The following is a 22,156-nucleotide window of genomic DNA, read 5'->3' on the forward strand; positions in this document are numbered from 1 at the left end:
TTTGGCAAATAGCAGCACAGTCAAATTATTGAGAGCCACAGTAGCAGCCTTATCAGCTCATATAAAGGCCACTTCACTGGCCTGTTAAGCCACTGTGGGACTCGGTGCAAAGTCACCCACATGCTGTTGCAAAACATGAGCAACAGGGTTTTGGTGAGAAACTTACTCGTATGTCTGAATCAGGAAGATAGGGCTGTGTAAAGAGCTGCAGTGGCATGACTACTGCGTTCACAGGGAGGTCTATTACAGTTTTTCTCGATTGCTAAGACACATTTCTTGAAACAATGGTCCCTTTCCCAAAACTCTAAACACGATTGCACAACTGCACACTCATTTTTACAAACTTCCAACTTCCATGTCAAAACCAAACTCACCTCTCAAAACCATGTACCCTTACACCAAAACCAAACTTTGCCTTCAGACATCACACAAAGGCCACCAATTTCATACACACTACAAACTGCCATCAAACACTGGTGAGATCCATTCAAAACACTATAAACCTGTTATTGCAATGAATGACGCTATGGTTTTCCCCCAGAACAACAAATTGTTATTGTAAAACACAATATGAAGGCACAACCAATGAATACATTTTGAACTTTTGTATTCCTTACAGTATTGTACTGTGGAATACAGTATAATCATTTCCTGGCCAACAACAAAAAATAATCGAATACTGTAATGAATAATAATCTAACAACAAAAAATACACATTTTCTACATAAAGTGGTTATGACCATATGCACAAATTCCCTCTCTTGCGCTTCTGAAAATAAACGTCTCCTGCCTCCATGAGGGGCTTGTCTCTCAGTTCTCCGAAAATAGAAGTACTGATGGGAAACCATCCTATTTACAAACTAGGAGCGTACAGTAACTACAAATTACTGTATGTATATATTTTGTAAAGTAATTCAATGCATTTCAGAGAGCATACAGCACAACAGCTACAGTAGATGTATGTGCTGTAACAGTGCAGAATACAGGACTCCAAAGTTACAGTAGAGAGCAGTATGTAAATGACTTCTCTCTGAAGGTTTGTGTTATAGAGGCTGCCGTAAAGCTGATGGCTGCACTCTTTGCCCAGCCTCATCCACATCCCATAGACAAAGACTTGGTCAAAAGGAGTTGCATGAATTTCATCTGAAACAATTTGTCTCTTTCCTCCTCCTTCTCCTCCTATTCCTCTTCCTTCACGTCGATCCATTGTTCCAAAACTAGTAAACTGCCCCTTCTATATATCTATCCTGGTGTTCTGATTGGTGTGTGAACAACTTTGACTCCAGCGCTTCAACCTGAGGAATCGTGTGCTGATTGCTCTCAGGTTGTAATGACTTGAGTCAGTGATATTGAATGCAATGCTTTCTCAATGAGCACAGGGTGATAAATGAAGAGATTTGTGTTGAGAGTTTTGGGAAATCTGATTGTCCTTTGGTAGATAGCGTTATGGTTTGGGATGTTTGATTAATGGGTCTATGAATAGTGTGTAAGCCATCAAGAAATACTGTAATTAGGTAACAGACAAATTAAGAACATAAAGAAAAAAATGTATTGATCCCAAGCCGGGGAAATGTACTTGTTACAGCAGCAAAAACAATATTTGTGTAGATATTGTATATTTATTTTTTAAGTGGGCTGTGTGAAACGTGCTGCTGTTACACCGGAATCCCCCAGCTTGGTATAAAAAAAAGTAACTATCTATCCACTTGTTTGAAGAAAGAAAAAAACCTGCTGCATTTAAAGGCTGGGATCCCTAGTCAAATAAAAGTTTAAAAAAATGGAAACTAAACTTAAAATGTGTCATAAATCTCATAAGCCTTCCTGCTTTGTGTTGGTGATGTGCAGTGGGACGAAGAGAGGAGGGGGGAGGGGGAAGAGGAGGAGAGACAGCGGCGGCCAGGCTGGCAGCGAGGAGGAGGAGGAGGAAGAGGAGGAGGGGGGAGGAGGAAGAGGAAGAGGAAGAGGAGGACACGCGCCTCGTTCCCCCGTGTGGCGGTGACTTCATGTGGAGGAGAGAGACCGAGGAGAGCAGCGAGCTCGTCTTCTCCTGAGACGGATCTTTCGTTGTGAATTACTGTCTCCCGACAACATGTGTGCCCCGTGCTGCGTCTCGCAGGTGAGCAGCTCTTCTCTTACTCCGCCGTTGTTGTTGTTGTTGTTGATGTTGTGGTGGTGGTGGTGCTCTTTGTTGTCGTTTTTTGACGTCGAACGTCGACCGTTGTTGCAGCCTGCTCTGGCGCCCGACAGATATTTACAATAATAATAGGAACCAGCGAATTACAAAAATTAAAAAAAAAAAATATGCTTTTCCGTCTCGGCGCCTTCCGAGATATCTGTCGGCTGCTGTTATTCATGAGCAGTATGGAGGGAAAAACTACAGTTCCCCCCCGTTGAGCCGCCGGAACAAGTTCGCTGAAGTGCCGTCGGAGGACAAAGAGAGGGGGCGGAGAGCCACCTTCGGCCGACGACACGTCTCGGCACCGGGATGGAGAGAGCCGTGGCCTCGCCGACCTGCACGCTCTCATCCCGTGCTGCACGAACCGGATGTGACACATGTCGCGGCTTCCCTCTGTTCTGTCTTTTTATTCACTATGGCCCTTCTCGAGCCAACACCCCGCGCCACGGATCGACCGCATGTTCTGTTCATCATCTCAGGTTTCGTTCGTGTGCGGTTGTGTTCGATAAGTTATATAAGTTGCAGAATGACATGTGTTAGGCTTCGACAGCTCGTGGCTCACTCCTGACGTCACAGGCCCTCTATAAGAACATCAGGATTGGCCATGCTTCATGATTGTTTTTGTTCTTTTGCATGCTTACTTATTTATTCCTTTTTTTTTTTACTAAATATTTCTATTCTCACTATCCACTCTTACTGTATCTTATCTTCACGTGTTTGAGGTTTTTTTGAAGTTGCAGAATGACTTTTGAAAGGCAGCTATAGTGATACAAGACATAGGCCTACGACACAACAATGCCCGTTGAAGAAAATTAATGTCGGCACTACTGTTTGTTTCTGATTCCAATTTTTTCGGTTTAAAGTAATATTTAGAGTTTGCAGAATTATTCACAATGAACCAACTTACTTTTGTACTCTGGTATAAGTACCCCTGGCTTTGATTAGAACAAAAACTGTTGGTTGTTTTACCGCATGTCTGTTGGAAATTAATTTCCCAATTGGAAAATCAAATCTATATCAAAAATCGCTGGAGGGTTCCATTGTTTTGTGTTTATAAACATGTGGGGCCTTCAAGTGAAAAGACATGCAGCTAGTGGTGTACGTGTAAAGTGAGAGGAGCGGTGTCTTTTTTCAGACACTGTAAGAGATTCATTTTTTTGGACCACTCTGGTCTGGTCAGGAATTTAATTACTAGGATACAGCCCTCATGTAAGTAAACATAGCTTGCCTATATTTTCCTGTTCTTTTCAAAGACTGGGAATGGTGGAATCAGGGAAGGATTAAGAAAATGAAGGGGCAAAAAGCAAGATCCGTCTTGTTTGCTGGTGGTGTGCTAATCCTGGCCTCAGGCGCCCCATTTAGCATTGTCGCCATCTCAATTTATGTGCGTACTTGTAATTAACCTCGTTTTTTTGGCTTATGCATGTATGTGCCCCTCTTGAGGTCTAGAGCTGCTCTGGCCAATGTGTGGTCTGTTATTATTTCCTCCTTGGCTTGGAGGTGGAAATTAGGGGAGGGTGGGTGTTGTTTGGGTTAAATTTTGAGAGAGAACCTGGAATGGTGTGGGAGCTCACTTGTAATTTCTCAGTGGGAGCGGGGATGTGTGCCATGTTGCAGTGGGATAGAGCACAAGCTTGAGCTCAATATTGAATGTTGTCCAAAGCGCTGCTAGTGTTGCCTGTGATGCAGGACTGAAGCTACGTGGGAGTCTGCCGGCAGCACAGCAGTGACACCGGCTACACGGGCAGGGTACATGTGTCCGGACGACACGAGGATAAGAGGCTGTCGGTCCGCTAGACTCTGTCTGGAGTATGATCGAGTAAGACATCAAGCACTGCGTATTTTGATGTTGCCCAAGTTACTCTTCTCCAGTACACCATCCTTCATTCACCAAATCCTTTTGGCTGGGGTGGTGCAAGATAACCCAAAAAGATTGCGAAAGAAAATAGGGCTTGGTGGACGGCACATGATTGTTTATTCGTTGCCATTTATCACTGTAAATCTGTGGTGGAATTAAAAAACAACTCATTCTACAATTGATGCATGATAAGCACAATTTAGCGTTTAAGGGGATTTCTGCTCACAGGAATGTGATTGGTTTTTTGGTTTTTTTTTGCATAGGCAAACTAATATTGTGAAACCCCGTACTATCTCTCCATGTTCAGCCCAGTTAACACCCAAACAAACACGGCTGTCACGATCAGATGGCGGACTGACTGCTTGTTGCCATGGTCACAGCGGGGCAGGTGATCCTAAAAAAACAAGTGTTGATGGGCTGTAAAATCAGTAGAGTTGTAAAGTCCTCAGTAAATACGGCGACTGAACATCTGTAGCAGTCCTCCGGGTCAGTCATGTGATTAGAATTACTGGCCAACTGTGTCCTTGTGAGATATGCCTGCTATTTTCGGGGGGCTTCCTCTCAGGAATTTTGCTTTGGTCAGCAGTAGCAGCAGCGGGAGTTTCGTTTTCCCACAGGGACGTGGTTGGCAACCGTCCATCTCTTTTGTCTCCCTCTGAACTGTCATAAGCTGCTCTCGGACACGCACTGCAGTCCGAACATTTTCCTCAACCTTTCCAGAGGGGCTTGTATGTGCGAACGCAAAAGTTCGCAAATGTTGCTCCAGACATTTTCCGGAACTTTTCCCTGCCAGCCCCTTGTACAAGTTCACGGCGAGTGGGTGGGCACTCTGCCCCAGGCGCCATCCCTCGCCACTGTGAATGTGTCTCACTCAAACAGGCCACTGCTGCGTTCTTCATATATGAAGGGCAAACTCTGGAAAACATCCGGACACAAATTTTTCAGGGACATTTTCCAGAGTTCATGTCTGAAAACAGCTTTTCACGTCTGCCGATGTTTCGTCTCGATAATTTTTTTGTGCAAGGGTTGAAGGTGCTGATGTAACCGCATGAAATGGGAGCTGACTCTTTGCATGGTGCCTTTAGTTTCAGTCAAGTAAAGCCGTGGCTGGGAATGACATGGTAGTGTTTGCAATTCTGTGTTGAACTCTCACATCAGTAAACAGTAGACTTTGGGAAGTGAAACAGGCCTCTGGGTAAACACAACCAGACTTCGCAAGATCCTGCACCTGGTGATGTCAGACTGCATATAGAGTTTTGACTTCTGCCTTCCCGTTCTTGTTTGGTCTGTTTCCTTTGGTTCTTTTTTTGTGAGTCACACCATTGTCTGCGTGGGACTGTTCATTTCTGCCCTGTGTTTTCCCTTCTCATCTGTTCCTCACTTGGTCTGTTTTGTCGGTTTGTTTCTGTTTGTCTCTTTCTGTTCAGTGGAATAAAGTTTCTCTCTGTTGCCTGTAGCTAGGGGCTGTATTTACCAAAAGAGAGTAAAGACCTCCCTTTGTGTATAGGGACCAGAGCAGTGATACATTTTTGCTGTGTGTATACAGCTGCCTAGCTGAACAGACAATAGAGGTGCTGTCAATCTCAATATAAGTGGAAATAGAAGTAGGCCCTTGATCTGGAGCTTGGGCCCACCATGCTATTGTGTGTGTGTGTGTGTGTGTGTGTTTGTGTGTGTGTGTGTGTGTGTGTGTGTGTGTGTGTGTGTGTGTGTGTGTGTGTGTGTGTGTGTGTGTGTGTGTGTGTGTGTGTGTGTGTGTGTGTGTGTGTGTGTGTGTGTGTGTGTGTGTGTGTGTGTGTGTGTGTGTGTGTTTAAACATTTTTCCCTCTGCCGGTTTCTCCTGCTCAACACAAAGTATTGCTGTAACATGAGATAAGAGGGTGTAGTTTCATCTGAGCTGTTATGATTGTCTGCCATGATTCATTGTGGTCAACTTTATCCAGTAGTCACAATCATTTGGTTCAAGCTAACAGGTATGGCAAGAATGGGAAAGATTTTAGGGCACGTATTAGTAATTAAAATGTGACAAATATGCACACAAAATAAAATCAGTGACATATTTTAAAAAGAAATCTAAAAATGAATGAAGGAACCATTTCAAACTTTACACTGCCGAGGCCCTTTTCGCATGTCCCTGCTGGAAAATGACATGGTCAAAATGAAATGAGTTTCTCTGTATAAAGCACTTTCAATGGCCTTGTTGTTGAAATGTGCTATACAAATAAACTTGCCCTGCCCCTGCCCCCCTGCCCTGGCCCTCTGAGAAAATGAAGATGGAACACAACATGAATAAAAAAAATATTTTTTTTCACCCAAAACAGAAAACCTATTTAGAGCAAATTTTCTATTCTATTTTCTAATTTTCTAATAATACAGATGAAGCAAAAAAGCACAAAACTTCCATACGCAATCCATAGAACATCATCTGAACGTTATCTGTGCCAAATGTCATGTTGATAAAGTGAAGCAGAGCAAAGTTACAGGCTTTATAGGGACATGGTCAGCTGTTCCATTTGTTGGATCAAAGTTCAACTGATCACAGGTAGGACATACTTTACGTTTTGTCGCTGTTTGAGCTTTTTTGCTCTTCCTCAGCAGCTCGGTGAGAGTTGGGTGTAGAGTGATAAGAAATGCACCGCTGGAATCGATGAGTTGTGTAAGTAGCTTGTGTTGTTAGCTGTGGCTGCAACAGTTAGTTGATTAATCGATTACAGAATTAATCGCCAACTATTTTGATTATTGATTAATCAAAGTAGTTTTATGGATGAAAAAGTAAATATTCTCTGATTTCAGCATCTTAAATGTGAATATTTTCTGGTTTATTTGCTCCTCTATGACAGTTAACCAAATAACTTTATTGTGTGGACGAAACAAAACATCACCTTAGTGGGTTGGGAAACACGATCAATATTTTCCACAATTTTATGGACCAAACAACTAATCAATTAATCGAGAAAATTAATGGCCAGATTAATCGATTATGAAAATAATCATTAGTTGCAGCACTATCGTTAGCATTAGGTCTCTATGTTAAAAAAAATCCCACACTTTGGAAGATCTGGTCGGAGTGTTATGGTGCGTTCACACCGGACGTGACACAAGTGTTCGTCGACGCATTCTACAGGTATTGAATTTACGTAATCGACCCGTCGTTGCAGCCTTAGATTATTCCAATCATGATTGAGTGATCACGTCTGTGAAAAAAAGGTTACCCCCCCCCCCCCCAGGGTCATACAAGTTGGTAGTGTGGGAACATTTGGTAAAAAAACAACAAGATATGAACAGAACCATGGATTTCGTGTATGTTTTTTTTTACCGCTACTATTGATAAACACAAAGTCAACATCTCATTTTAGCCGATGAAAGGTTGTCCCATTGTTCAAACCTGGGGAAATCAATGTCAACTACAGCACAAAGAGTTCATTTCTGTAGCCTGGCGCCAAATGCTGTTGTCACAAATGCCAAATGTAATACCAGTAGTACTTTGGTATGATCATTTCCTCACTTCATTTCCACTGTTGGTGACACATCTGCTTAGTTGGTTGACTCGTTGCAAAATAAAAAACCTCAACTGTCTCAGTATCGGTTTACCCCTCCTGATTCTGTGCTTACAGTTATCTAGCGAGTGACCTAATTTTGCGAATGACCTGTTGCGTAAGCAGACGTCTGCGTGCACCGGGGTTTACCGCTGTGCGTTTGATTGAGTTTGTTTCCTGTTTGTCTGCAACTCTTCTCATCGCTACTGCTTTGAGGATGATGTGGTGGTGGCGAATAGAGAAGGGAAAAACATAATTATCATCAATGCTCCCAGTCTAATCACAGATGTGGTTTTAATATTGTCCACACAAAAGACTGTATTGGATTGTTGATGAAGCATCCAGCTGTAGGTCAGAAGAGGCCTCTGCCGAGGTCATACAGATTTAATTATGTTGCTGCAATTTTGAATGATATTTGTGCTGATTTGCTGAGGGTGTTCTCGCTGCTGTGTCCTGTCCATACTCTCTGTGTGTTAGCGAAATTGTCTGTCTCTTGACCCCTTGAACAGCTGGAAGGTAGTGGAGCGCTGGGCTGTGTGTGATTTAGGGTAAAGGGCAGCTGGAAACAACAAAGAAGGGTGAGGAGGAGAATTTAAGAGGAAAAAAACACAAGCGATGACGACAATAAGCCTCCAAATGACAGGGTGGGGGAGGATGGAGGAAATGAAGTGGAGAGTGAAAAAGAGCTTCAGGCCAAGTGAGTAAGAGCGGAGTCTTTTTTTGTCTTCAGAGAGTCCCACAATCATGGTACGGTGTCTGGGCTCTCGCAAGTATCTTTTCATCAGTTCCCTGTTTGCCATTGCACGGGACGACGATCCTTGGAACAGCAGCATAACAAGCTGGCGGGGGGTTGCTGTTGATATTGCAGTAGGGGTGTACTCTGTAGACACGGCAGCCACCTGCTGACTTGCTGATGGGGCGGGCGGGCAGTGGAGGAGGAGGTGCATGGCCCATGAAGTGGGTAGGGTCAGGGTTTGTTACCATGGATATTCTTTTTGTATCTGTGTGTGGTGGAATTCCTCAAGAGCCCCCCCCATCAGTTTTGCAGAGTTTGCCGTTGGGGCCCCCCTCACTGTCACTGTGTGCAGTCCACTGGTGAAACACCCCCTAACTAATGAAATCTAAACACCCTCACAGCTTAAATCGTCCCGTTTTTTCCTGCTTACTTTCGGTCTGTTGTGGTTAATTAAGCGCCCATTGAGAAAGACGTGTGGGTGCAGCAGAGACAAAGGGGACGGCTTATCCCGTTAAGCTGTGTGCAGTGAAATAGAGCACAGGGGCCATATAGATAAAAGGAGGCTAGAAGTCTGTGTGCTCAAAAGCAGAAATATGCCCCCTTTGGAGGCAGTGTCAAACCTATCAATACTCTCATTGGTAAATCGTGTGCACGTGTACGAGCCTGAATTGAAATGAAAACAACCCTGTTAGATCCTGATTTGGTTTAAACTGCTCTCATTCTCTGTTTGATCATCCATCAAAGAAGTCTTTGTGTTCGCTGCCCACAACCGTTACCCAGATAGCATCAGGAGGTCAAATTCACAATTGACCTATTTTTTTTGCTGTTGTTATTTTTATGTTACTGTGTGGGTAAAGAAATTGCATGTAACCTTATAGCTTGACCTATTTACTCATGGTTGAATAACTCCATGGAATGTGAAGGGACTGTTGTTTGTCTCCACTTTCCAGGACAAACAACGGACACAATACTATCACAAGGACATGAACCCAGATTTTCAGTTGAAGGGTTCCTTACGCATTTTTGTTCAAAGGTTTAAGATCCCGATTCATAGCTGGATACAGTATGTGATGAAACGATGAGGCTTATGTTGTCATAATCAGTCCACCGTCTTTCAGATGAGAGGTGGAGAGGATTATTCCAGTCCTTTTACCGAATCAATAATTTAACATCTCACAATAATCTATTCTCGTCTAACATGAGCAACAGACGGATGCTTTTTTCACTCTACAGAGAACTGGGTGGCGAGATCATTGGGTTTGGGTTCACATAGGAAACTGTTAAGAGAGTTATCAAAGCAGCACCACAGACTTTGCAGCATAAAAGGCAAGGCTACAATCTATTCTTTAGTTTGAGGCAAATTTAAGTGGACTATCTATAAAAAGACTGGCGTGAAAAATCTGTGGACAGAGATGGACACCAGGGAGGGAGAGGCATGCGGCCAGAGAAGTAGCTTGATCCTGACCATGTGTCTGCGTGGATCCAGTTGTCTGCAGCATACCACACATTACTGGCATCTGCAGCGGAACGCAACACATCAGACCGAGTTCCACACTGGCTTTACCACATCAGCACACGCAGATCATGGCTTAGAAAACACACTGAGACGAGGTGTAAGATTACTGTTGTGACTGAAAGGAAAATTGAACAGATGTTACAGGGATCCATGATCAGGTTTGATGAAATAATTTATCATTCACCAGAGGATTTATATACAGTGGGAATCCTGCATTGTCAGGATACATTTGTGTGTCCTGTGTGCACCATAGGGGTCTTGGGGTTTATGACTCTGGCGATGTACATGCAACATCCCCAGTTCAAATGTGGCACATGTATATTTTCTCACAGTTCCTGTCTTGCTGCTCTAACCTATCTAATACTGGCATAAAAATGTAACTTGAGTTGCAGTGACCATCTGTTTAATGTACACTAAAGAGGTGCTGCGGAAGAAAAAATAGAATAGAGACAGATTTCAATAGAGCCACAGAAGAGGAACTAGTGACTTGTTTGTGGCGTACACCAGTTACCTCCTACTCCTCTGAGGTATCTGTTGATTTGAGTCAGATGCAGAACACACTAGACGGCGCACAACTTTGTAGAGGTGTTTTCAGCTCACAGCCATGATGACACCCTCCAATTGAGAGTTCTCAGCTCTCACCAAAATGCCATAATGATAGTTTATAGCCAGTTTCCCTGTAGCCCAGAAAGTCGCAACCATGGTGACACTAGCCTGGGCATGTAACCCACAGTGGCACCATTCTCGTCACACTTTGAAATCTCTGCGTCGCTCATCCCGTAAAGGGAGAATGCACAGAGGGAAACGTTGAATATAAGCCATCCAACAGCAGAGCACCAGTGTAGCCCCACAGTGTGCCACACCTTTCACCACAGCAGTGTGTGTTCTGCCGTCTGAGAGGTACAGTAGGAAGCTTACCCAAGCTGGGTGGGGTGGCTACAGAAAGATGCTATACTGTATAATTATAAAGCCTCCACTTTCCTAAATAGAACGCAGGGCCTGTCTTTATGAGAGGGCCTGTCAGAAGAGACAGAGTAGGCCTGTGTGTGTGTCCGTGTGTGTCCGTGTGTGTCCGTGTGTGTCCGTGTGTGTCCGTGTCCGTTTTAAGACAAGAGACTGCACTGTCTGTACTGACCAAGAGTTGCCTCTGCGAAGCAGTGGGAGGGATTTGAGACTTGTGATAGGAACCATGAAAGAGCTACAGACACGGCCAGATGAGTGTCTTCTATTGCAAAGTTTATCCCTGTTCAGCGAGTTCCCACAGATTTGACTCCTTGCACAGACCTTGATTTAGTTAGAATTGTAGAATTGTGAAGGCCGGAGCTCTGGAGATATAACAACGCACTGATATTAGACACTCTAGTCTACCCTACAGTCTGTGCTTAATCATGAATGCCTTTTGCTATAGTGTATTCTTGCAGTGATAGTGTTTTCAATAATTGCATTTTAGTAACAATATCTGTCAGGACTACTTTTAGCACTGCTGCTCTTGTGCGTCCATGTTCACCTTGTTCGAAGATGATCAAATCAAATGTCAACTACGAATCTCTTGTCTCTCATTATCACTAAAAGGACCATACGAATTTGTTCTTTCTCTGTACTTTTTGTCCACTAGTGCCAGTGGACAGTTTTGTTGAAAGTAGTGAATTTCACCCCTAAGTGCACCTTAAATACATTATATCTGTATCAGATGGCTCATGATGGTGTGGAAAATTGTGAAAAAAACTACTATGGCAACGTTTTATCTGTTTGCAGCTGGCCTGCTGCTGCGGCTCAGCGGCCTGCTCCTGCTGCTGCAACTGCTGCCCCAAGATAAAGCAATCCAAGGGGACCCGGTTCATGTACGCCTTTTACTTCCTGTTGGTCACCATCATCTGTGTCATCATGATGTCCCCCACTGTGGAGCAGGAGATGAGAGACCATGTGAGTACATACAGCATACGTTGCATTACTCCTCGCACGCACGCATTCAAAATAGAAGAGGCTGCACAATATACACTTGATAAAGGTGCACTCAGAAATGTATGTCTGTTTTTTTGTTATTATTATTAGTATGTATATAATAAATAACGGAAAAGTTTGACCATGGTTGAAAATAGACTATTTCTTTGCTAATTTTTTAATGCAACAATTTAATAGAAATAACAAGCAACAAAAAAGTTCTGAATATAGGAACATTTATTCAACGCAGAAAAACATTTGAAAATAAAAAAAGCAAGCTGTGTACATAGCAGTATGGCTGCTGACTTCTCGAGGGGTGAGACGCAGTACAGTTAGTGGGCTGATTATAATAATGATTTGGGCGTCAGCAATTGGACAAAGTCGAGGCCCTGTTGTTAACAGTAGGGAGATAAAGTCAGTTAGTTGTCAGCTAGATATAAAAATTGTTTACATCTGAAACCAGACCTGCTCGACCCGCCTCCTTCGTACGTTTGAATAAATTGTTTCTGTTTGTCTGTTTCTGGCTTTTTTGAGTCTTGATTCTGTCGTTGTTTCTGTGAGGGGCCTTGTTTACTGAATAGAGGAGTGGGATTCGTCTCAGAGGCTGTAGAGACTAAGCAGACAGAGGCCTTTTGCTACGTCTGTACACTCATCCTCCGCTGCACTGAAACAAGTCAATTGCAGTAAACTACACAAAATGAGGCCTGAGTGTCATTAGACAGAAGTTTGACGGGATAGACGCACATACTGAAATGGGACAGAAATGATAAGAGATTTTGAAAAAGTGCATTTGTAGGCAACACATTTTGAAACAGGTTTTGTTAGCTGGGCAACATTCTATGTTTAGCTTTGACTTTGCCAGCATGACTTTGCCATTGCCAACAGGAAAGATTAAAGATTTATAGCATCGCTTCAGGCAAAGGAGAGATCACCCCATTTGACCTGTAGATCCCGTGTGTATCTACAAAGCAGTAAGGCCACGGTGGAGGAGGCAGGAGGTCGGGCTGCCAGCTTTTTGTTGTCTACTGCCCAACTAGCCTCTGAAGTTGAGAGAAGATACACAGGAGGGCTGCAGCTCTCTCTTTTTATCTTGACAGCTTTCATGTTGTTGTTTTTTTTTCATGTTGAATCTTCGAAACACCACAATGCAGGATTATTGTCAGACTGACTCTTTCTGTTTTCAGTCTGTCTTAGAAATTCCAACTAAACTGTAAAGCCACTGTGGGTGCTCTAATCTGCTACAACATACACTAGTTATTTATCCTCCTCACACGGATGGGTCAGACTGTAGTCACACTGGCAGGAGGTGTCAGAGATGATGTCCTGATTTATTGCCATCTTTTTTCTATGGATAGCTCAATATATATGCTTGATAAATTATGTTGTTAGCTGTTTTTAGGTACCATACAGTATGTACGGTGTGTATCCGCACACACTCAAAGCACCGAGTAAACAGACATCTGCGCTCAAATGACTGTTACCATGGCAACGAGTGCAAGCTTCCTCACCTGGAAGCATATCTGAAGACTTGATATGTTTCCACCAATCTGCTTTTGCTATTTTTTTTCTCTTCTCTCTGTCTCTGCCAGTGTCTACCGTACAATATCAGAACGACTCCCTGCTGCGCGTCTCCTTGTGAGAGCAGAACCCTGTAAAAGGCCCATCCAGGCACAAAATGGCCTCTGATAGCCCCACGCAAAGCCTGCTGAGTTACACACACAGTCATACACATGTACACACACTCACTGTCAGTCACGCACTGAGCACAGTGGGAAGTCCCCGCTAAGAGAGCAGCCATTGTGCGTATGAGAGCGCCGGCCCTTTCTCAAGAGATTTACAGCCGTCTGAACCATCCGGCCCCTTTCCCTCTTAATCTTGACACCATGGACATGCTAATATGGTGCTCGACATGAGACAAAAGCTCCAAACCGGGCTTTTTACTCTATGTTGTGATCTGGGTCTAGACTGGGCCGCACACTGAGGAGACGACAACTCAATCCGTTGGCATCTCACTTTAAGGACAAAAGCAAAGTCAAACTGTGCATTATCTGAAATGTTAGAAAATCTTTTTTTTTGTATTTGGCTGTGACTCCTATCTCTACCTGTGGAGATATACAAGATCATTCAGGATAAGAGTCGAGTGAAATCCTCATTTGTGAAGGGAGCAGGAATTTGTGTCTCCAGTTTGTGGTCATCAAATTCATAAGCTGTTTCTTCCGTTGGCCCTGAGCCACCGAGGCACTTTAATTTTTCTGTTGAAGGCCACAGCAGAGTCCTTCTTATCTGCTTTACTCTCCCCAGTTTTGCTCAGCTCTTTTTAACGCAGGTCACTGTAGTTCAAAACAATTTCTGAAAGTTTCTATTAAGACAGATTTTCCCGTCTTTCTGTCTTGCTCATGCTCCTTCGGCTTTTCCCTCTTCCCAGTCTTTTCTGACTGGCTGACAAAAGGCGGTTAATCTATTCATTTGTGCCCTTTGTTCGTGTACACTGACAGTTAGTTGTAAGGCCCCACTAACAGCCTGTAGAGAACGAGGGATGAAAGAGGGCTTCATGGAGAGAAAGAGGGGTTGTTGTCGCTGCCGGTTCCCTCTTTCTGCTCCTTTACAGGCATGACGCTCAGAATAGACACTAGTGGGCCCTTTTCTCCGAGGGCGCACATACTAGACAAACATGAGCAGAGGTGGGCTTTTCTCTTCAACACCATAATGACTATTTTCCGTGTATTATCCTTGTCAATCAGATCCCATTCTACAGTGAATTGTGCGAGAAGATAAATGCAGGGGAAAACTGCAAAACTCTGGTGGGCTACTCCGCCGTCTACAAGGTGTGCTTCGGCATGGCCTGCTTCTTCTTGTTCTTCGCTATCTTCACCATACGAGTCAACAACAGCACCGGCTGCAGGGCGGCCGTCCACAATGGGTAAGAAGGCCTTGTGTATTTACTGTTTGACCTTGTGTGTCATTAAACAGTTTGCATGATTATCAAACGGGAACTCTGGATTTCTAGAGCTCACCCTTGAGTACTGAAGCAAAAGACAGACTCAATTTGAACACTCGAGCGAAGGAAGGTACAGCATCTCAGCTAATGAGTTGATCAAAAGAATATTGAAATACGTTGTCTTCTTGGCCTCAGTCAAAGTAACAGGTGGTTTCTCAAAAGTTCACTGAACATAAGGAAGATGTAAAATGTAACATCACCTATGTCGACCACAAGATCATATTTCTCCAGAATATTTGTGGATCATTATATTGAATAAGATGTATCTGTAACAACTATCTTCCCAAAACTTAAAGAATTCTGAATAAGTCACACTGAGGCTGCTACGTTTACGCCTGCCATCCAGACTTCGCTGGAGTTTCCTGAACGCCTAAAACTGAGAGCTTTGGAAACGCTGTGCTCGCCTAGTTTTAGTTTGAAAAACTCCAGGCAGTCACCCGCATTTGCTTCCTGATTGGTTCTTAGCAGTCACAACTTGACTTCCAGTGGTGAAGGGCAAAACGTTGTGATCACTTTAAGTAAGAAGAGAAGAAATCCCTGCTCTTACTTTTCTCCATTGTTGTTTCTCGTTCGTAGTATTTTCTGTAACCAACTGCAGAGTAGACAATGTGCTTCCTGTTTACACCAGCACGTACATGAATGGTCTCGTCACGTGATATACGTTTTCAGGTGTGTTAGTATAGATTTGGATTAATACTGATATGGAGTTTTAAAAAGAGGTTTTAAAATGAAAACTAGGAGTGGTGTGGATGTGGACTGAGGCTTTTTTGTCAGAAATCTTTTTTTGTATGTTATATGTATATTTATTGTTTCCACATATATCCTTGAACATCTTCTTTGCTTTACATGTCAGGTTCTGGTTGCTGAAGTTTATTGTGCTGGTGGCATGCTGTGCTGGAGGTTTCTTCCTCCCACAAGAGGAAACCTTTCTGGAAGGTAAGAATAGGACCTTTTTTTTTTTCAAAGCTTAGCTTTAATCATATAATTTGTTATTTAATGTGTCACAGACATAACCACATCGCTGTGGTTCCAAAACAACAAGTAAGAAGATAGCAAGTGATCAGGAAAAAGTTGAAGTAACAAATAACAGTTCATTTCCTACATTTTAATCCTCTCAGTTTGTGCCACTTCTTTTAGAAGATGTAAATTTATGTCTGTCTTGTCATCACTCAAGCAATTTCCCTCTGTCTCTCCCTCTGTTTTGTCCAATGCTACAGTGTGGCGCTACGTGGGAGCCGGTGGCGGCTTCTTTTTCCTGCTGATCCAGCTCATGCTGTTGGTGGAGTTTGCACATCGATGGAACACAAACTGGTGAAAGCAACATATCTTCTCTGTGCTCTTGTCTCTTTATTTCCAGCAACTGAAACTCTCTCTCTATCTTAAACATGGATGCCCTTTAAGTAAGATCACTTCTGTTTGGAAAGAAGGAGTCATGTACCTTTGTGTTTGTGTGTGTAGGGGAGGCTTGGCAGCAGGCCACCTCCCTCTCTCTGCAGATTCACAGGATGGGTGTTCTCTCAGTTTCCTCTTTTCTCTCTCACACAGACACACTGCTACATTCGATTGTTTAAAATAAACCTTAAGTAGTATGGCCACCAATTCAAAAAATTAGACCTCTCAATATGTATTGCACTTTGTACTATTTAGTAAAATCCACCTTTTTTTCTTTCTTCGAATGTTTCTCTAGGTCAATCCCTACCATGTCTGTTTTCTTTGTTTTTTTCCCTGTTCACTAGATCTTTTTGGCTTCACTAATGTGCTTTACCCTCGTTCATGTTGTGTTTTTTCTTTGTTTCTATCTGCAGGAGTTCAGGAGTAAAATATAACCGTCTGTGGTACGCCGCTCTGGCCTTGGTGACTCTGTTGCTGTTCAGTTTTGCAGTCGGAGCCATGGTCTTCATGGGTCTGTTCTACACCCACTCCGAGGCCTGTTTGCTTAACAAAATCTTCCTGGGCATCAATGGTAGCCTCTGCCTCATCGTCTCCCTGCTGGCCATCTCTCCGTTCATACAGAAACGTGAGGACCTGGACTCATCCATATCTTTTACATTCACACCAACTTGGGAATTTCTGTCAATAAGTTACATTGATTTCACCTTTGTGTCCCTGCAGTGCAGCCCACATCAGGCCTGTTGCAGCCAGGAGTCATCAGTTTGTACGTCATGTACCTCACTTTCTCAGCATTCTCCAGCAAACCAAAAGAAAGTGAGTATGAACCTCCCTTCCCCACCCAGCAGTCACAGTCATTGGATCAGCTTGACCCGTGGGTCAGGTTTATTAATCCTGCAGTAAATATCATCTGAAACCTTCTCTGACACATTCTTATACTTGGGATAATTATCAATATAAATGTATATTGTCATTAAAATAAATTTTCATTACCTTCACTATTGGAAATATCAGTCATGTCCAGAAGGAGGGAGCCCTTCCTGACACTCAGTCATTGGGTTAAAAATAAAGTGACACACTAAAAGAAACTCTTAAAAAGCTTAAATGTCCAAGGTTCAGTGTCATCCTAACATAAAAAGTAACAGTTCTATCAAAAGTTATTCTGTTACACAACATAAAAGGAAACGCAATAAGATCTATATGATAAACATAAAAGAATCAGAGCTCAAAAGAACTCGCATTTTAACAGCGCTCCTGTTTCCACAGTCAAGATATTTTTTATGCAGAGATACTTTTGCAGAGATAATTAATAGTCGCTGATAAATGTTCAATATCAGCACTTGCCAGCTAAGTAACACTCAAGTTTACCAAATCCTTATTATTTAGGCTTCTGATGCGTTTGTACCTACTGTATGTTAAACAACCCATATTCTTCTGTTCCCCACTTTTAACACTATGCCAAATCACACACACACACACACACACACACACACACACACACACACACACACACACACACACACACACACACACACACACGCTGCATCTTTGGCAATCTCCATTTTCCTTCTAAAAGTCTCTCTACTTATTTCACCTCATTCATCACTGTCTGCACATTCTTTTTGTCCAGTACTGGAGAGAGATGGTGTGAACACAACAGTGTGTGTGTTTCCCCTGAACTCGGGGACGGAGAGCGACAAGAAGATTGTTACTGCTGTGGGAACCGTTATCCTGTTTGGATGTGTCCTTTACTCTTGGTAAGACGCACCCCCCAACACACACACACACACACACACACACACACACACACACACACACACACACACACACACACCTTTTCACTCTTTTTTTCATAATCTCAGTGTCCCATACAGTCCAGGTTTCCTGCAATATATCACCTTTAGTGTTGTGCATTTGTAGAGTTATGCAAAGGCTGAAATGAGAACCAATTAACAGCAGTTCTGTTGTAGGCAGTTTGTAATAAAAGCAATGTGTTTTATGGCAGGCGGTAGCGACAGAGACAGGGTAGTTTTGATTGGCTGTGACTTTGGAGAGGCAGCACATTATTGGCTGTGGCTGACCTCAGCGTGTGAGAGACGAGAACGATGGCTTTTTGCATTTGTTCACATGTGTTTCCCATCAAGTGAAGGCATCATGTCTCTTGTGGTCATTCCTCGAGGAAGAAGGAACTGTGAATTATTGGAAAAAATGCATAGTTACAGAATTCCAACCCCTCTCTCCCCCATCTGTCTCTACATTTCCTTCTCTACTTCTCTTTTTCCACCCTCCCTCCAGCTTGACGTCCACCACCAGGCGAAGCTCGGCAGCGCTCAGGGTGTGTAGGACTGGTGAACCAGAGACTGAGGTAATTCAACAAATATTCTGATCTCACTCAAGTGTGGGGGTTAATGAAATATGCAGACCTGCTTAACAGATTAATTTAAATGTCCCACTGACCAGGCACCCCTGATTAGACATCATAATGAAATGAAACAGATGATGCCCAAGAGATATTAACCGTGTGTCTGTTTGTGTGTCTTGTTGTAACCTCTGTTTCCTTATCCTCGCAGAGAGCTCGTTGTTGTTTCTGTTTTGGAGATGATACAGGTGAGGAAAAATTACCCCCCCCCCCCCCCCCCCCCCCCCCCCTTCACCAACACAGCTTTATTTATTTATCTTCCACCCCCACCTCTTCCGCTTGTTCAGTGTGTACGCATATGTCCCCTGCCATAGTGTTTGCACACAGAGGGACTATGCTCATTCCTATTCCTCAGCCCGATTGAGGATGGTGAGAAAGTATTGGTCAGCAAACACAGATGATGTCACTGTTACTAGGAGGTTAGTATGACACAGTGAAGCAGGCCCAGTGAGGAGGAGGGATTGTGGGTAGGCTCACACCGCCACCTGCTGGAAATACAGATGTTTTATGTTGGAAAATATAACTAACAACAATATCACCACTTTTATAATAGACATTTGTTTTTGAGGTAAACGTGTATCGATTAATTCAAACAAATAAGTCCAGAATGTCATTGGATTTACAGCAATATCATTTCTCTGGTGTTTCAAGCATTTCACGTCACGCATTAAACATGTCACTGACCCGCCTTCTCTTTCCACGATTCTATGTGCACTTGTCAGACGACTACGATGAGGAGAAGACTGGTGGAGGCCAGAATGTGGTGTATGATGAGAGAGAGGCAACCGTCTACGGCTACGCCTACTTCCACTTTGTCTTCTTCCTGGGTTCCCTCTACGTAATGATGACCGTTACCAACTGGTTTCAGTAAGTGACACACATGTAGTATTGTATGTTCTTGTGCAAACGACATACTCCAGTTAATAAATAAATAAAAATAAGGCAATAGCTGGCAAGCAATAGAAAATTAAATGACAGCATGTGGAGAATTCTAATTTTGAACTCCAAATACGTTAGATTGAGTTGCTTTGACACAGTTCTCCTGTCTGTGACTCAGTCTAGTCTGAAGACCAGTGCAAGTTCTCCATCACTGAGGAGGGACGACTCTTTCTGTTCATTTTTTAACTGTCCCTTTGTTCCAGTCTTTGTTCTTCTTCAATAACTAATGTAATTTAATTCCATGTAGTGTCACAAAGTATGCTCAGTCTCTCATGTGTTTATGCAAATTAAATGTATAATTATGACTCTTGTGACTCATAAGGTTAAGACATTAACATGCCTACATGTGTTCTCAGATTGAGTATAAATGCAGGTGAGCGAACAGGGTTAGGTTTATTTCGACATGGAAAAGCACTGGAGTTTCTAGTGACATAAATTAGAATACCGCTCGGAGAACGCATACCTCCACCATGGGTATCTCCCTATGTTGCACACACACACACACACACACACACACACACACACACACACACACACACACACACACACACACACACACACACACAAAATAGCACACAGCAAATGATGCTCACTATCAGAGTCTGTTTGGCCTGGATTGGCAACTAGTCTTGTCTAGTCTAACTAATCTTAATAAATAATCAGGTGCTTGATACAGGTTGTCAGTATTGTCCTGGGTTAAGATTGCACTATTGTTCATCGGGGTTGTCTGTGCTCAGTTCTCTGACCGTGTGCTTCTTCTGCAGTTATGATAACCATAAGATCGAGAAGCTGTTGGACGGGAGCTGGTCAGTGTTCTGGATCAAGATGGTCTCCTGCTGGGTCTGTCTCTTCCTCTACATGTGGACCCTGTTTGCTCCTATGATCTGCCCGAAGCGTTTTGAGGCCTAGGATGCACACCACTACCAGAGGATCAGGCCACTCTGATTCTCGGGATATGGGCAGGCAGAAGCCCCCACGCTGAGCCAAGGGACCACCACAATTCCCCCTTTTCATTGAAACACAACCCCACACTACCCTCAGCGTTTGAAATGGAGGACTATCTGTCGCCTTTTGTTTTATATTCTATTGTTTTCTTTTCCATTTTTTCATCAATATTAAGCTGTTACTACCTTGATGGTATTTTCTTTATTATTCTTTACTACCATGCCTCCTGGAGTTGTGTGTTACCTTTATTACTAGGTTTAAAATTACATTAAGAGTCTTATGAGGTGAATTACATTGAGCAACATGAAAATCTGAGAATCAGTACCTCTGTTAATTTCAGATTTGAAAATGTTGTTGTGTGTGTGTGTGTGTATGTGTATAAGTTTTCCTTGGATTTTTGAATTCACTCTAAGCCAAGCATTTCAGTTCTGTACAGTTGGACCATAAAGTTGTAGCAAAGTTTTGGGACAAATTTATCTCAAGTTAGGAGATGTTACATGAGAAACTGTATTTATTCAAGTGTCTTCAGTAATCAAAGAAGGATTGTGGTGTAAATTTAATTAGATTATGCCCTAACTCTGTTTAAAATCTCATCTCTCAGGCTCACATATAAGCTGTGTTATGTTTATGCTTTTTTATATTGCCCCCTTTTGTAGAAGTTTTCTATGCAACCGAACAAGCTCTTTTCAATATTAGACATGCAGTGTTGTGAAGTTTCCGATTAGATCATGAGGATAAATGTTTCAGATTTTATTATCAGTGCTCCCTTTGAGCCAAATCTTTTCTTAGGAAAATCCATGTCGTGTGTACAACATCTAGTCATCAGCATTGTTGTACAGGGCAGTGCTCTTCAAATCAACCTGCCTTATGTGAGAGAGACATTAGTGCAGTGCCGCCTCTCTGGAAGAGCTGCAGTGACAGGGATCATGAATATTTGCCAAAGGTAGATGTCAGAACACCACAAACTACTGTCATATTGTTTGGTCTGTTACAGAGAAATATATACGCAAGAACATTATGTATTTGCATGCACATGCAGACACCTCAGCTGTTTAGATGGGTTTTTTTGTACAGTCATAAAGGCCTTTGCCTTGTTTGTTACATACAGTATGTCAGTTCATAACGATTCGTCATAAGGTTGCATGAGTGGTTTTATTGGTGCACGATTCAACACTGGATGTTGAGTTTACTGCCAAATTAAAATTCAAACAAAGACAGTCACTCGTTTATTACCTGTAACATTTTTTTTATGTTGTACAAAAATACAACATATTGCACATTATTATCTGCAAGTCCTTTTCTGTTCCTCACTCATCAAGAATAAAGCGGTAAGTTCTGTTGTCTAATTGTAACCCTAACATGTTTTATAATAACTTGTATGTTCATTTGGCTAAAGATCTGTGGAAATCTCTATTTGAACTACGCTGTCATGTGATTTACCTTTTTGAATATGTTTCTGCATTTGAGTTAGCGGTATGGATGTCGAAATTAAATGGTGCTCACGGCAGGTTTGATATCAAACAACTCAAATTCAAATCAGACAACCATCAAAAACTCTTTCTGACCAAATTGTATGTTTAAAATACAGAGATGCGAGTGTCGTGCTGTTCAAAATGTTCACACTTTCAATAAACTATCAATTGAATGCCATGCGGTGTCCTTACTTGCTGCTGACGTTTTCTTTAATACAGCTTAATATAAAA

At 42.7% G+C, this 22,156-nt stretch overlaps 1 protein-coding gene across 1 annotated transcript; it reads left to right on the forward strand.

Annotated features, from left to right (window-relative positions):
• Positions 1 to 1,941: 1,941 nt before the first annotated feature.
• Positions 1,942 to 22,103, forward strand: serinc5 (serine incorporator 5). The gene is made up of 12 exons (XM_035640687.2): positions 1,942 to 2,116; positions 11,578 to 11,745; positions 14,505 to 14,683; positions 15,615 to 15,697; positions 15,979 to 16,072; positions 16,567 to 16,778; positions 16,874 to 16,966; positions 17,781 to 17,907; positions 18,446 to 18,515; positions 18,721 to 18,757; positions 19,292 to 19,436; positions 20,273 to 22,103. The coding sequence occupies exons 1-12, from the start codon at positions 2,090 to 2,092 to the stop codon at positions 20,415 to 20,417; spliced, it is 1,380 nt and encodes a 459-aa protein (XP_035496580.1). The 5' UTR covers positions 1,942 to 2,089; the 3' UTR covers positions 20,418 to 22,103.
• Positions 22,104 to 22,156: the final 53 nt, after the last annotated feature.

This window comes from Scophthalmus maximus, chromosome 19 (assembly GCF_022379125.1).
Source record: "Scophthalmus maximus strain ysfricsl-2021 chromosome 19, ASM2237912v1, whole genome shotgun sequence".
NCBI lineage: Eukaryota > Metazoa > Chordata > Actinopteri > Pleuronectiformes > Scophthalmidae > Scophthalmus > Scophthalmus maximus.

What these genes read in the sequence shown, in the direction of transcription:
- serinc5 (XM_035640687.2), top strand. Translation starts at nt 2,090, where the DNA reads ATGTGTGCCCCGTGCTGCGTCTCGCAG. An exon ending in GGATGTGTCCTTTACTCTTG is followed by an intron (nt 17,908 to 18,445) that starts GTAAGACGCACC and finishes CCCTCCCTCCAG; the next exon opens with CTTGACGTCCACCACCAGGC. An exon ending in CTGTTTTGGAGATGATACAG is followed by an intron (nt 18,758 to 19,291) that starts GTGAGGAAAAAT and finishes TGCACTTGTCAG; the next exon opens with ACGACTACGATGAGGAGAAG.